The 14,131-nt window shown below is 41.8% G+C and overlaps 2 protein-coding genes across 2 annotated transcripts; both read right to left on the minus strand.

Annotated features, from left to right (window-relative positions):
• Window positions 1-4,522: 4,522 nt before the first annotated feature.
• Window positions 4,523-8,368, minus strand: BTG1 (BTG anti-proliferation factor 1). The gene is made up of 2 exons (XM_050750080.1): window positions 6,784-8,368; window positions 4,523-5,843 (listed from the first exon to the last, which is right to left on the minus strand). The coding sequence occupies exons 1-2, from the start codon at window positions 6,929-6,931 to the stop codon at window positions 5,476-5,478; spliced, it is 516 nt and encodes a 171-aa protein (XP_050606037.1). The 5' UTR covers window positions 6,932-8,368; the 3' UTR covers window positions 4,523-5,475.
• On the minus strand, window positions 7,081-9,095 carry LOC126931711 (uncharacterized). Its single transcript, XM_050750081.1, has 2 exons — window positions 9,001-9,095; window positions 7,081-7,965 (listed from the first exon to the last, which is right to left on the minus strand). Exons 1-2 carry the CDS (start codon window positions 9,089-9,091, stop codon window positions 7,727-7,729), a joined length of 330 nt encoding a protein of 109 aa, XP_050606038.1. The 5' UTR covers window positions 9,092-9,095; the 3' UTR covers window positions 7,081-7,726.
• Between the last annotated feature and the right edge of the window lie 5,036 nt (window positions 9,096-14,131).

A 14,131-nucleotide genomic window follows, 5' to 3' on the forward strand; every position in this document is an offset into this window, starting at 1 on the left:
CTGGCTTTAGGGCAAATTACTTAAGCTCTCTAAGCCTCAGTTTTCTATCCATAAAATGAAGATTAAAAAATACTGACCTACTTGCCAACCTCATCCAGTTGTTGGAAGGTCAAATAAGAATATATATTGATAACCTGAAGACTCACAAGTATAATTTGTGGGAAATACAACTCCATTTAGTCTATTGACTTGAGGCGACAAAATTGCCATAAATCAAGACAACTACTAGAAAGTGTACTCAAATCTGCTCATAACGCAATTGTCAAGTCTAATCATTTTATGGCTTATGGTCATTGATAGAATCTTCTCAAATAAATTCCAATTTGTTAGTCATCTTTTCCTTCAAAAATTTAGGGATGCCTCAGAACAACAGGGAAAAGATACAGGGCCTTTCTGGCTAAGCCATAACTACTAAAAATAATTAAATCACCCATCTACAACTTTGATAATTCAGTTCTCTTACAACTATGCATATCAATGTTACAAAGACCCTAAGATTTAAAAAAAAAAACTTCTGAGAAACAAAAATGTGAATTTCAACACACAGCAACACATAGTTGAATATATGGGAACATATAGATTTCAAATTGGTGTAACACAATTTGGATATCTGTTGGCTGTAAAGGATGACTTAATTTTATTATTATAAAGACTTATGCAGATAAGTTAAACTTATACGAGGCAATCTTCTTTGTCTTGCTGCAATAACTTGTCATTTTAAGACTTACCACTTAAAGAACATAATTATGAGTTATTTTGGGGAGAGCAAATATTCATCTACTTTAGTGAAAATCGAAAGAAATAGTCTCTAAACATTTCTGATCATGCATCCTATCAACAAAATTTTTAGTGTATGTCAAATATACGTATATTTGTTTAGAAAATGTGCCACATGCTTTTGCAGGCACACATGAAAATACATACAAAAATATTCTAAAAGAATGACAAAATAACTTTGGAGATGACCATCTAGAGAATCACTAAAAGTAAATGTACCCATGGGTGAAGTAACTCCTATCAATGTTACAGTTTGAAATTATACGTAGTGTTTGATGTAATATTCTCCAAATACAGGAATCCAATTAACTGTAATGGTACTAATGTGATGTTATATGTCTGGCCTACACTTGGTCATTTTTCTACCACCAGGAATGGGGTCACAAATGGCCTTCACAACTTAAAGGTACAAGAAAAGAGGCTATAATCATCAAGTGGTTTACAACAGATACCTTAAAAAATATTCTCCCTTTAGAAAATACTGAGAGACATTTGTGCTTCCCATCCACACCTCCCCCAAGCCCAGTTCCCATGAAGTTCCACCTGTACTACCACGTTCACCTGCATGTTCACAGAAACAAATTGAGTGCAGAGTCTCCCCGACAATTCATGAACTGCAGAATCCTAGAGTAGTGATTCCTAAACTCTGCCAAGAGACTGTGCTGTGCAAACCTCTCTTCATATACACCTATGACCATAGCGAATGAATTTTACCACCAAACCTTGCAATTCCTTCTCAGTTTAGCTTCCCAGTTTTCATTTTCCCCATCCTTTCCCTTTTTATCCAACTCTAGATTCAAATCATTTCACCTCTGAGCATCAGTACTCTCTTCTAAGCATACGTGATTGCCAAAAGAACACTGCATCTTCAATACTAAAATGATAAATATCATGAAAAGGCTCATCAATAACAGTCAGAAGTTGAAGTCCATTTTTTTTATTCCTATCTTGGACATACTGAGCAGTACGAAAAGTGATAAGCCAAGTTAAACCTGCAGTCAAAAAGAAACTGGTATCAATCATACTCCACAAAGTGTTGAGGAAATGGTATCAATCCTCAGGATTAATACAATCTAAGGCTTACTTGTTTAGGAGCATTTCAAAAATACAACACTAAACATCAGAAGAAAATGGTCTATAGGGATAAATAAAGATCTATAGGCATAACCAGAAATCAGATCAAATAATGTACAGGTTTCTCTATTTACAGTCCTATATATTAAATGACTTAAGGACTCAGTTAAGCAGCTCAGTCAGCTAGTAATACAAACTATCTTATTGTAAAAGATTTTGTGATACTGTTATATTATGTTCCAAATATGAAAATAAACCAGTTATATTTTGATAGCAGCCATATATAAAAGTTCAGTGGCAGAGACTGAGAGATGAGTCTAAAATATTTGCAGTCTGTATACCTTCAGATAAGAAATCTATTCAGTTTTAGATAATCCAAGATATGTTTTTAAGACTTCTATGCATAGATAAAACTACTGACAAATGTTCTCCATATAGCCTATCAAGAGCATTTTATAGCATCATCTGAAATAGGGGTGAAAAGGGGAGATTAAATATCTTTAAATTTCAATATGCAAACTACAACTTTAGTCATCATACCTCTCTTCTGTAAAGAGGAAGAAGAGAGAGTATCAGAAATGTTAAAAGTCACGCAGGGAAAAGTCCAATAGTAGATTTATTTGTTCCCAAGATTAAAGGGAGCCTGGAAACCTGTAGTCATTAAACACTAGCCATTGGGAATACTGCTTCCTTCCTTTTAACTTGAAGGCCAGTTTCATAATCTGCAACACCTATACAAAACAAAATTAATTACTTGCAATGTGTGAATTATAATGACTTAAGGAAACTATTTGTGCAATGTACCAGAAAGCCACTTTCTGGTGGCCTATCCAGTCTATTATTATAGAAATATTGCAAATAAGGGTAAGAACATGTGATTCCCATTCCAGATGACAAAGATAACAGCCACATTATCCTGCGTGAACCAGGATAACTCTTGCTATACAATCCACTTGAAGCCTTGTTTCAACATTACAGAGGGAGGCACTACTTAAATTTGGAAAAAAGGAAATTTCAAAACTACCTGTTAAAACTTAGAAAGTAACATTCCTCTAACTTACTGCCAATCACAACTATGAATTCCTGGTGCCAACGGCAACAATAATTTTGAAAATAGTCATCCTATCTTAAAAGAATTTGTAATAAAATATTTCAAAACATTCCCCAGGAACAGTGAACAAGAAATACACAAACAGCTACTGTACTCAGATATAGGTTCAGCTCAATTGTCTGGGGAAGGTTAAGGTTAAAGTCACAGGAAACAGCTGGTCTCAGAGTGATGTGTGCAAGCCTTTCAAAGAGAAACTTATGAACAGCTCCTCACAAGCCAGACATCACCTGAATTCTAAAACATTTTTATTAACTGTTTCCATCATTTTTAAAGATCGAAAAAGTCTGATGTCAAGATCTTCAAAAACAACTTTCCATTTGAAAAAAGGCTTTACGATAAAAAAAAAAAAAAAAATGGTTGCGGTACTTAAGTTTCAAAGGAGTTACCAGGTGAAATGTAGTTGGTAAACAATAGTAGTCAGCACGGGGGTAAGACCCATTTAAAAACTACCCTACCGGGTGTTTTTATTGTAATTCAAGTTTGAAATACCGAGGAGCTTTTTCACAGAATAGATTTAAAATTAAAGCCATAACAATTGGCAAGGGTAGTCATGTGTTGTGGGTCTACGAATTCAAACTCTCGAGAATGGCGTGCCAATAATACCCACATTGTACTCTAAATACCTGCATATTCAGCGGCCTATTCCTGTGTTGCCTACAAAATCAGAATAATTTAATCCTGCATGTAGAAATAACTTCTTGAAGTTATTTGAGATACTGATTTCAAGTAATTACAGATTTTAATGCAGACTGCGAATTTCCAGTGTCAACATGTTTATACATATATAGCAAAAAAAGGCCACTACATGTTAACTGTGTACAGCAAAATTCAATTTTTCCACTTTCAATTTCCACTGAAAAACGCTGTTATCCTCTACAACGAAACAGCAAGTCCTTCTATTATATGGGGTAGTGGACTAACCTACACTAGAGCATTATCAAGGTCCACTTAGGTGCTTAGGATTTATCTGAAATAAAAGTCTGAAAATGGGGAATCGAGAAAGCATTTCAACTTTTGAGAATAAAAGTTCATAAACATACCTTTTGTTGAATTCCAGCTTATGTGATTTTTATGTAAATCTTGCAGGTGATGAAAAGCAAAAAGCAACCAATCTCTCTGTAGTGTTTAGCCTGTTCTTTTAAGACTATGGGTCACCTGCCCCGGGAAATTTCTAATTGAACAAGGAATCCATGGGGCAAAGTAATCGTTTTTTCAAAGGTGGGTCAGAATGGAACATTTCTATCTTCACTTCAACAGGGAAGCAATGAAATGTAATCCTTTTGAGTTATCACATTTTTGGTAGATGCTACCGTGGTCTCTTATCCTTATTTCATGAGATCCTTAGCCTGTGAATGTGTCCATGTTTTGACTTTAGAAATTTTTAAAGCATGTTATTCCTATGTTGCCTCTAACACCTAAATATGTATACACAGAGCATCTTCATTCCTCAAATGTTTTTTCAGCATGACCAGTGTGCAACTGATATTCACAGTTTATAGAACCTGTCTTCTAAGAAAAAATACTTTTAGCTAAACCTCTATAATCATGACAAGAGATTGATTAAAATGCCAAGATAAGAAACAATTTATTATAGAGAGAAGAAAAATTTCTCATCCAAAATATAGAAATCTGTACAACTTTGCCACAATCAATATACATGAACTGTACAAATTTACACCAGTTCATAATTTACCAAATAAAAGATGACTAACAAAGTTCACAAAATAGATGGTGGTTTGTGGAAAAGACTTTTACCCAATTAAGTACAAGGAAAGTTACAAACCAGACCTCCACTTTCTAAAAATAAGAAGTTGACTCAGTCTTAGAAAACTACAAGCTAGCAAATGTACAGAGAGCTGGCTGCTGCTACCACCACAGTTCAGACAGTGTCTTTTTTAAGGGTCTTTTTTAAAGCCTGTTGCCATGGCAGATTCTGGTCACTTGCTACTTTCAAGGCCAAAAACACAATACAAGGTCTGACCATTTCCCCAGGTCATGCTTACTAGTTTGTCTTTATGTACATTTATACATATTTTAAGTGCTAGGTAAAAGTCTTGTAAAATTTCCAGTACTACCATGTTTAAAACGTTCAGCTTTCCTATTGAGCTGCCAAAAAGGTTAACAGTAACAATTTTCAAGTGTAATAGTGCAAATTCCTCTGCGAGATTTACTGCAGAGAAAGGTTCTTTGAAATACAGATTTTCTTTAAAGGGACTGATGTAAAAATTCAGGTATGTCTGGGAGAAACTGAAACCACCCTAGGACTTCCCTCCCTAGCAAATAAAGTGATCATTTACTTGGACTCACAGGCTATTAAAATTAATCATTGAAAGGTACTGTCCAAACTATGGCACTGTCACTTAAAAAATTTTTTTTTTACCATTCTATCTTGTGCCAGATCTTCACAGCTGTGACATGGTTTAAATTCCATAATCCATCCCCAAGAGGAGCCCACCCAAAGCAAAAATCAAATTTATCCATCATTATAAGATGATCCATCCACAGACTATATCTTAACCTGATACAGTCATCATATTGTAGTTTTTGGAAGGGCTCGTTCTGCCCAAGAGAAGTTCCTCCTTACAGCTGATTCGGCTGTCTACCATTTGCACGTTGGTGCTGTTTTGAGTGCTACCTCCTGCTGGTGAGGCTTCATACAGCACACAGATGGAGCCATCCTCTCCAATTCTGTAGGACACTTCGTAGGGGTCAACCCAGAGTGTGAGTTCACTTGGGAGAAGCCTGAACAGCTCCTGACTGCTCAGTCCAATCCGCTGTGCTGCCTGTCCAATCAGAGGATCCATTTTATGGTTGATGCGAATACAACGGTAACCCGATCCCTTGCATGGCTTTTCTGGGAACCAGTGATGTTTATAATGTTCTATAGAAAAAAAGAAGAACAGAGAAACAACGCTTAGGATCTTTAGCTCCCAGTGTGATTTCCTCCTACCCCAGGATCCCTTGAGGAGCGAAAATGAAAACTATCAACTTTTTAAAATGTCCAGGATTGCATCCGTTGTTGTGTATGTGCGGGGATGGAGAAAAAGCGGGCAGGGTTTTAGAAATAACGCAGTAGTACGGGACAAAACAATCTCCAGGAACCAACTGGTTGAGCCGCCAAAACAGGAATCAGGCGCGCAGCCTCGGCCAGCCGGGAAGCCAGTGGCACCTATGGCCAGGCGAGAAACTGTTTACTTTCTCCACCCCACCCCAGATGCACACAATGGAGTTGGTGGCTTTGGAGATGAGAAGCGCCATCGGACTGTTAACCCCGAAGGGAAGAAAAACAAGCAACCCTAAACCACGCTCTGGGAAGGGCTGTAATTGTGCCGGTGACAAATCCGATGATTAATGGGCAGGAGCAGGAGGCGCGGGGAGACTGCACGTCCGTTCTGAGCTGGCTCCGGAGCAGTGGCGCGGCTTCCCACCCCGGGGCTGGGCCGCCGACCACGCAACGGTTGGAGAGGACTGAGGGAAGGGGGCGTCGAACCCACCCCAGCCCCGCGGCTCCTTTGTCCCCAAATCCGCCGACGGTCCTCGGACCGCAGCTCCCGCCTCGGTGGGTTTAAGTTTCTTTGTTGTGCGTGTTTTCTTCTCCACTCCGTTTTGCCAACTGGGGGGAGGGGGCGCCCTCCGTCCAGCCCCCAAAGCCTCGCGGGGAGCCGCTGTTAGCGGCCACCCAGCGCGACCACACCGGTCCCGCGGTGGGGCCCAAGCGCGACCGGCCCCGGGGCGCTGCCGAGGTTCCCGCAGCCCCGACGGCCGGACTCTGACCCAGGGATGTGGGGCCCGCGTCCCTCCGACGCCCTCGCCCTGCTCACCTGCCAGCAGCTCCTGCAGGCTCTGGCTGAAGGTCTGCAGCTGTCGCTCGCTCGTGAGCCCCTTGGTACGGAGGAACTTGGAGATGAAGGACACGGCGGCGGCGATCTCGCCTATCATGGTGGCGGCCCGGGTGTAGAAGGGATGCATGGGGGCGGCGTGCGGGGACGGCCCGGGGCGGCCGGGGCTCGGCGGCGCGGCCCCGACGGCGGAGCGGCCACCCCGGGCTTCCTCACCGGGCAGAAGGCTGAGAGAAAGAGAGGGCGTGAGGGGCGGACGGCTACTTTTTTTTTTCTTTCTTTAGACTAAAAAAGTTATTTTCGAGACAGGAGGCGGCAGGAGAGAAGAACAGACGAGCGATGGCGGCCTGGTCACATCGCTCGGACCTCCCCAGCCGCCTCCGCCTCCAGCTCCCCAGCATCCGAATATCTCAAGAATCGCATTTCCAGCTCCAAGGGGCGAAGAGATGCAGGCGCCGTGCAGCACCCTTTATAGTGCCACGAAAAGGAAGTGGCGTAGCTGGAGCGTGACGGCCGACTCCAGCCAATCCGAATATCGCACCATTGTGACGCAAGCCGGTTCGGGGCCGAAAGGGGCGGGAAAAGAGTCCAGGAGGCGGGTCCAGAGACAGGGAAGAGAGGGAGGAGCTGACGTAATCCGCTTGTAAACAAATAAACCCGGAGTGGCGGCTGGAGACCCAGTTGCTGTGTCGAAGGACGGAGGGAAGCGAGGGTGCGCGTGTGAAAGCTCCGCCCCCAGCCCTAGCTCCGCCTTCCCGCTTCAGCAGGTCCAGGCTCTGCGCCAGTGCATCCTTCTGCAAGAGTGCGCTGCCTGGGCCCGCTTGCCCTGGAGTGTAAGTGCTGGATAAATAAGAGCCGCCTGGCGCAGGCTGTGTCTACTCTCGCGCCGCCTTCTCAGATCGGGCTGCATGTTCCCACTCCGTGTTTACATCTCGTTCCCGCTCCGGATCTCGGTGACTGGCCCCTCAAGCCGGAGGCGCGTGTGGTGCCGGGCGATGCGGGCTCCAGCGCTGTGTGTGCTGGCGGTGCGCTCCGCGAGTGCGGGGGAAAGTGGAGGGAACGGTCCCGCGGGGCGTTCAGTCCAGGGAAAAAGACTGCAGCCTCGGGGAGCCAGGGTCCCTCGCAAACGAGCTGCCAACGCCGCGGAGCCGTTTCTGCTCCACCCTAGGGGAAGAGTAGTGGGATATCTTTGTAAAAGTGTAATTGCAAAATAAGTAGGTTAGTAAGGCCATTTGTGGTTGCTGTTTCAGTAACTTCACCAGTCAATGAAGAGAAGAGTGGAAACCTTACTGGATGCGGACAGGAGAGCCAGTTACTGAAGGCAAATATAATAACGCAGATCCTGTAAAGAGTGGTCTGTATCCAAAAAAAAAAAAAAAAAAAAAAAAAAATCTGTACAATGTATTTTAAAATTTGTGTACACAAAACCAAAGATTTTTCTTTTTTACCTAGTCCAAATGCCCTCCTAGCCTGAGTCCTGCTCTTTATAAAAATAAAATAAAAAGAATTTGAAGCTTGTGAAAGTATTAAGTGTAGACATTTTAAGTTTATTTGAAACCCTACCGAAAAAAAAAAAAAAAAAAAACTTAGAAACCAGTGTAGCAGGAAGGCGGGAGCCTGCTAAAACGATTAGGCCTAGGACAGGGTTAACCCCAACTCCATTAAGGAGAAGGGGGAAAAGAGAAAGAAAAGATGAAGGGAGGCAGGCAGATGGAGAAAGCAAACAGGAGGCAGAAGTTGAACTCTACCAGATGGAAATAAATATCCCGACCTTAGTTGGTCATCAATATTGCAAAACACACCACTTTGAGTTTTTTTTTTTTCTTTTTAATACTGAGCTAAAGGATATAGAAATGAAGCAAAAATTTGACATTATAAAACAGGATAAAACGTTTTATTGTTTAAAAATATGTAAAACTCGATTTGAAAAAATAACTTCTAGATTTTTTCATTAGGACACATAACTAAATAGTTATGTGTGAAAAAATTAAAGATAGTGGGTTTTTTCTTCTAGAACTTTTCAGATAGAACTATGCTTAAAAATAATAATAATTTCACTGAAGGCATGAAACCTCTTTAACAACTCAAAAAGAAGATAGAGAAGCAAAAGAAAATTCATGAAATTACTGTAACATTAGAATAAGAACTCCTGGTCTCCCACCTAACCTGACCCATCCTTAGTTCCCTGCGTTCACTTACATTGTCGTTCATGTGTCACTGAGTACAAATTAGAAGTCAAGTGAAAGTTTTTCTCTTCCAAACCTGGTCTCCAACTTGGCCTCTCGGTCATGTGCTTAAATTGACTCATCTAAAACACAGAAATATTAAATCAACAAAATGCTAGGATTGGACTCAGACTTCCCCCAAGCCCTTGTTCTCCACACTATTTTTAACTGCCTGCACTAGCAGCAGCAGGACCCCTTCTGAAAGCCTTATAAAACCAGTTGAACAGGGTTAACAGAAAGTTTAACCCACAGACTCAGGGAGAGTTACTTCCCGCCCTGAGTTTTTTTTTATTGTATATGTGTGTTTCCCACCTTAAATCATCCCATTAGGAGACAAATTGATTTGAGAAACTATAGCAATTTTTAACCTGGGAAATCTAGAGAGTACTCAGGAAAAAAAAACTGGAAATAAACATTAGTCTTAAACACAAGTCTTAGATGGTGCAGAATGTTAATTGCTAATAGTTTTCAATTCCTGACATATATACGTTTAGTCACATTTTCTGGAAGTTTTGTCAGGCCCTTCCCATCTGGGAAACAAGCAGGTATTTCTTGACACTTTTTGAATTATAAAGGTGCTTTCTGTGTTATGCTAAGTTTACCAAGGCTCTCCCAAGTACTGTGTTATTATCATGCAATTTGATAGTAATTTATGAAATTTCTTTTTTTTTTTTTTTGAGACACAGTCTCACTCAGTCACCCAGGCTGGAGTGCAGTGGCACGATCTTAGCTCACTGCAGCCACCGACTCCCGGGTTCAAGTGATTCTCCTGCCTTAGCCTCCTGAGTAGCTGAGATTACAGGCATGCACCACCACACCTGGTTAAATTTTGTATTTTTAGCAGAGATGGTGTTTCACCATGTTGGCCAGACTGGTCTCAAACTCCTGACCTCAGGTGAGCCACCCGCCTCGGCCTCCCAAAGTTTAGGGATTACAGGCGTGGGCCACCACGCCAGGCCTGTCTAATTAATTTCTAAAACTTAGAACATTTCTAATCAAAGTATTAAAAATCTTAGGAATGCTGTCAAAACAAATTCAAAAAAATGAGCCTGGGTTTTAAAATAAGTCGACAAATAAAAGCACAACTATTAGATATTGTTTCCCCAGTTGGACCCGCCCTTTCCCTGAAGGCACATTCAGGGCCAGGGCCTTCCAGACCGAGCCAGAGGCAACCTGCCTGTTGCTAGTCAGCTAGCTGCAGTCACTAAAGTTGTGCCTATTATGCACCAACTTCCAGATAGAGTGCTAGGTATCTAGAAAACTCACAACCAATAAGTAAAAAGTCAAGTGAGAGAGTTCTTGATGGAGTGTTGATGGCAAGTAGAAACAGGGCATTTATTTATTTGTGTGTTTCGGGGCAGAGGAAAAATAAGAAAGCCCCGAAAGTGAACAATCTCAGCTAAGCCAATGAAAGTGATCCACGATTAGTTCTCCTTGGAGGAAAGGAAAGGGCCTGATCTTGGAGTATCATAAAGGTATAAACCAAGGAGGATAAGTATTGTTGAAAAAACTGGTAAATGGAGGCAGGCATAGGGTACTTGAGAGTATTTTTAGCAGGCAGATTATATGATCAGCTTTATTTATCTTTAAATAATTTAGCTTTTCTTGTGGGTTTATGTCTTCAACTAGAGACCTATGCCTCTTATTTATCTATTTTTTGGTTACCCACAGAAAGGAGGAGACCACTTTTAATTGCCTCCCCGCTAACACCTGACTTGTTTTGCTTGCGTAAGTATCCAAGGACACAAGCTAAGACATTTGCACTGGGTTTAGATCTACTGCGATTCAGAAAACACAAAAGAACTTGCAATCAGAGGGTGACACATAATGATTTTAGACAAAACTCAGTTTCTTCTTGTGGAAGCTATTCAGATTGTTTGGAGAGTGGGAGGAAAAAGGAGTGAAGCGTTGCTTAACAACAAAAGTAATAATGCAGGTTATTATCATTTTATCATTAACAATGCATCAGTGCTAAGTGTTTTACATGCTTTTGTTGTTGTTGTTGTTGTTGTTGTTGTTGTTGTTGTTTTTTGAGACTCACTCTGTTGCCCAGGCTGGAGTGTGGTGGTGCGATCACAGCTCACTGCAACCTCCGCCTCCTGGGCTCAAGCTCATCTTTCCACTCAGCTTCTTGAGTGGCTGGGACTACAGGCGCGTGCCACCACACCTGGCTAATTTTTGTATTTTTTGGTAGAGACGGGGTTTCACCATGTTGCCTAGGTTTGTTGTAAACTCCTGGGCTCAAGCGATTCACTCACCTCAGCCTCCCAAAGTGCTGGAATTACAGGCATGAGCCACCGCACCCTGCCATGCTTTCTCATTTAATTCTCTAAGAAACTCAATCAAGTGAGTACAGTTGACAGCATTTAACATATGAGAATACACTCTTAAAGAAAATAAGTTATTTACCCAAGGTTTTACAACCAGATTTGAACTCTCAGTCGTGGACTACAAAATTTGAGCTCTAAATACCTGGTAGGGTTTTCAAGGGAGTTCCTGATACTGGCTCTCCTAAAAATGACCTTGAGAAAGAAAACCTGATAAAGTTAGAAGGCCATCTGGAGATGAGTAGAGATAGTAGAAGAAAAAAAAAAAAATCAAAACTCAAGGCAGCTGAGGGGACATCTCATAGCTGACATAAACTGGAAGATACAGCTACATTTATTAAAAGGCCCACTGGAAAATGAAACAAAGAACATATTAAAATGTTAATCTGCCAAATAATTTAACTGGAATGAAAATTATCCCTGGGTACAGATAAGAGAAAGTAGCAAAAGTGCTTTCTATTTAAGACCATTTCAACTTTTCATTTCCCCTTTGGCCTAAATTGACAAGAGGAACGAGGGGCCTGGTCAGTTCCACAGTCTCTCTTACCCAGCAACTGAGGGGAGCCCTGGAGGGTTCGGTGGGGGAGGTGGGAGGGCAGCCAGGAGGGATGGTTTTGTGTCCAGGTCACTGTTGAATCTGATCAGTGGCCTCCAGGAATTCTCACTCAACTTTCTATTGCATAGCTGCAGGGCCATTTCTCAAAGCTGGGCTCCTCCCCAGACCTTTTCCTTCCTGGTGCCAGAACCTCCTGGCCTATCTCTTTTTAAAGCTCTCACCTTCTATTTTGTCACAGGAGGCAACTCCCTGGGTTACTGAGTGTTTATCTGCACCTTCCCAGCTGCCAAAGACCTCTTCAATTTTAAGGTTTAACAGTAGACAGCCGGGCGCGGTGGCTCACGCCTGTAATCCCAGCACTTTGGGAGGCCGAGGCGGGTGGATCACGAGGTCAGGAGATTGAGACCATCCTGGCTGACACGGTGAAACCCTGTCTGTACTAAAAATATTTTAAAAATTAGCGGGGCGTGGTGGCGGGCGCCTGTAGTCCCAGTTACTCTGGAGGCTGAGGCAGGAGAATGGCGTGATCCCAGGAGGCGGAGCTTGCAGTGAGCCGACATCGTGCCACCGCACTCCAGCCTGGGCGACAGAGCAAGACTCCGTCTCAAAAAAAAAAAAAAAAAAAAAAAAAAAAAAACCTAAAAAATCCCACATTTTTTTCAGGTATATATCGTATCCAATAGAAATCTCTTTCCTTAAAAGAAAACGTTAGCACATCAATTGAATAGGTAAAAGCTGCCTTTAAAATGAACTAAGTTTTCAGTGAGTTGTTAATTGCTTCCTTTAGGTTCTATAGTCTGGGTAAACTCCATTCTTCCCAGTTTCTGAGACACTAAGCAAGCCAGAGATACTCTTGTCCAGTAATGGTGTCCACATTTTGCTCTCAAGAGAGGGGATAATACTCAGGAAGCTTGGTAGAATACCCACATAATCAAATGTTGGCATATTCTATACTTTATTTTTACTTTATTCTACACTGTATTTTTAGTTTTTCTTTTATTTTCAAAGAAAAACAGCAGGGCTGGGCGTGGAGGATCACACCTGTCATTCCAGCACTTCGAGAGGCCACAGCAGGAGGATAGCTTGAGGCCAGGAATTCAAGACCACCCTGGGCAACACAGTGAGAACCCCCTGTCTACAAAAAATAAATAATTTACCTGGGGTTGGTGGTGCATGCCTGTAAGTCCTAGCTACTTGGGAGGCTGAGGCAGGAGAATTTGAGGCTACAGTTAGCTATGATTGTGCCACTGCACCCCAGCCTGGGCAACAAGTGGGAACCTGTCTCAGAAAAAAAAGGAGAAGAAGAAGAAGAAGACAAAACAGCAACTTTTTTTTTTTTAATGGAAACTCAAATATATAATCTCAAAGTAGATTAGAATTTAAGTGCATTAAATTCTAATGTACTTAATTTAATTTAATTCTGATTAGAATTTAATGCATTAAATTAAGTGCATTAAATTTTTGTATTTTTAGTAGAGAGGGGGTTTCACCCTGTTGGCCAGGCTGGTCTCTAACTCCTGACCTCAAGTGATCCGCCTGCCTCGGCCTCCCAAAGTGCTGGGATTACAGGCATGAGCCACCATGCCCAGCCAAATTGCATGTTTTTTCTGATGAGGATGAGGATAAAGTGAGAGCCTCCCCACTATTTTGTGTTCTCTTATCCATTTGCTTAATAAATACTTATTTTCCCTAAGTGAAGCAGAAGCAGTCTTCAGCTAGATAACATAGTGGGCCTTCTGAATCCTCAAGTTCTGCACTCATGAATTCAACCAACCATAGATTGAAAATATTTGGAAAAATCCCTGGCACGGTGGCTCACAGCTGTAATTCCCGCATTTTGGGAGACTGAGGTGGGAGGATCGCTTGAGCTTAGGAGTTCGAGACCAGCCTAGGCAACATGGCGATACCCCATCTCTACAAAAAATATAAACATTAGGCATGGTAGTCCCAGCTACTTGGGAGGCTGAGGTGGGAGGATGGCTTGAGACTGGGAAGCAAAGGTTACAGTGAACCAAGATCGTGCCACTGCACTCCAGCCTGGGCAACAGAGGGAGACCCTGTCTCAAAAAAAAAGAAAAGGAAAGGAAAATATTCGGGAAAAAACGAAACAATAAAAAATAACAATACAACAATAAAAATAATACAAAAAATTAAAATACAGTATAACAACTCTTTACATAGCATTTACATTTTATTAAGTGTTGTAAGCAATCTTGAGATGA

The sequence above is a fragment of the Macaca thibetana genome, chromosome 11 (assembly GCF_024542745.1).
Source record: "Macaca thibetana thibetana isolate TM-01 chromosome 11, ASM2454274v1, whole genome shotgun sequence".
Classification (NCBI taxonomy): Eukaryota; Metazoa; Chordata; class Mammalia; order Primates; family Cercopithecidae; genus Macaca; species Macaca thibetana.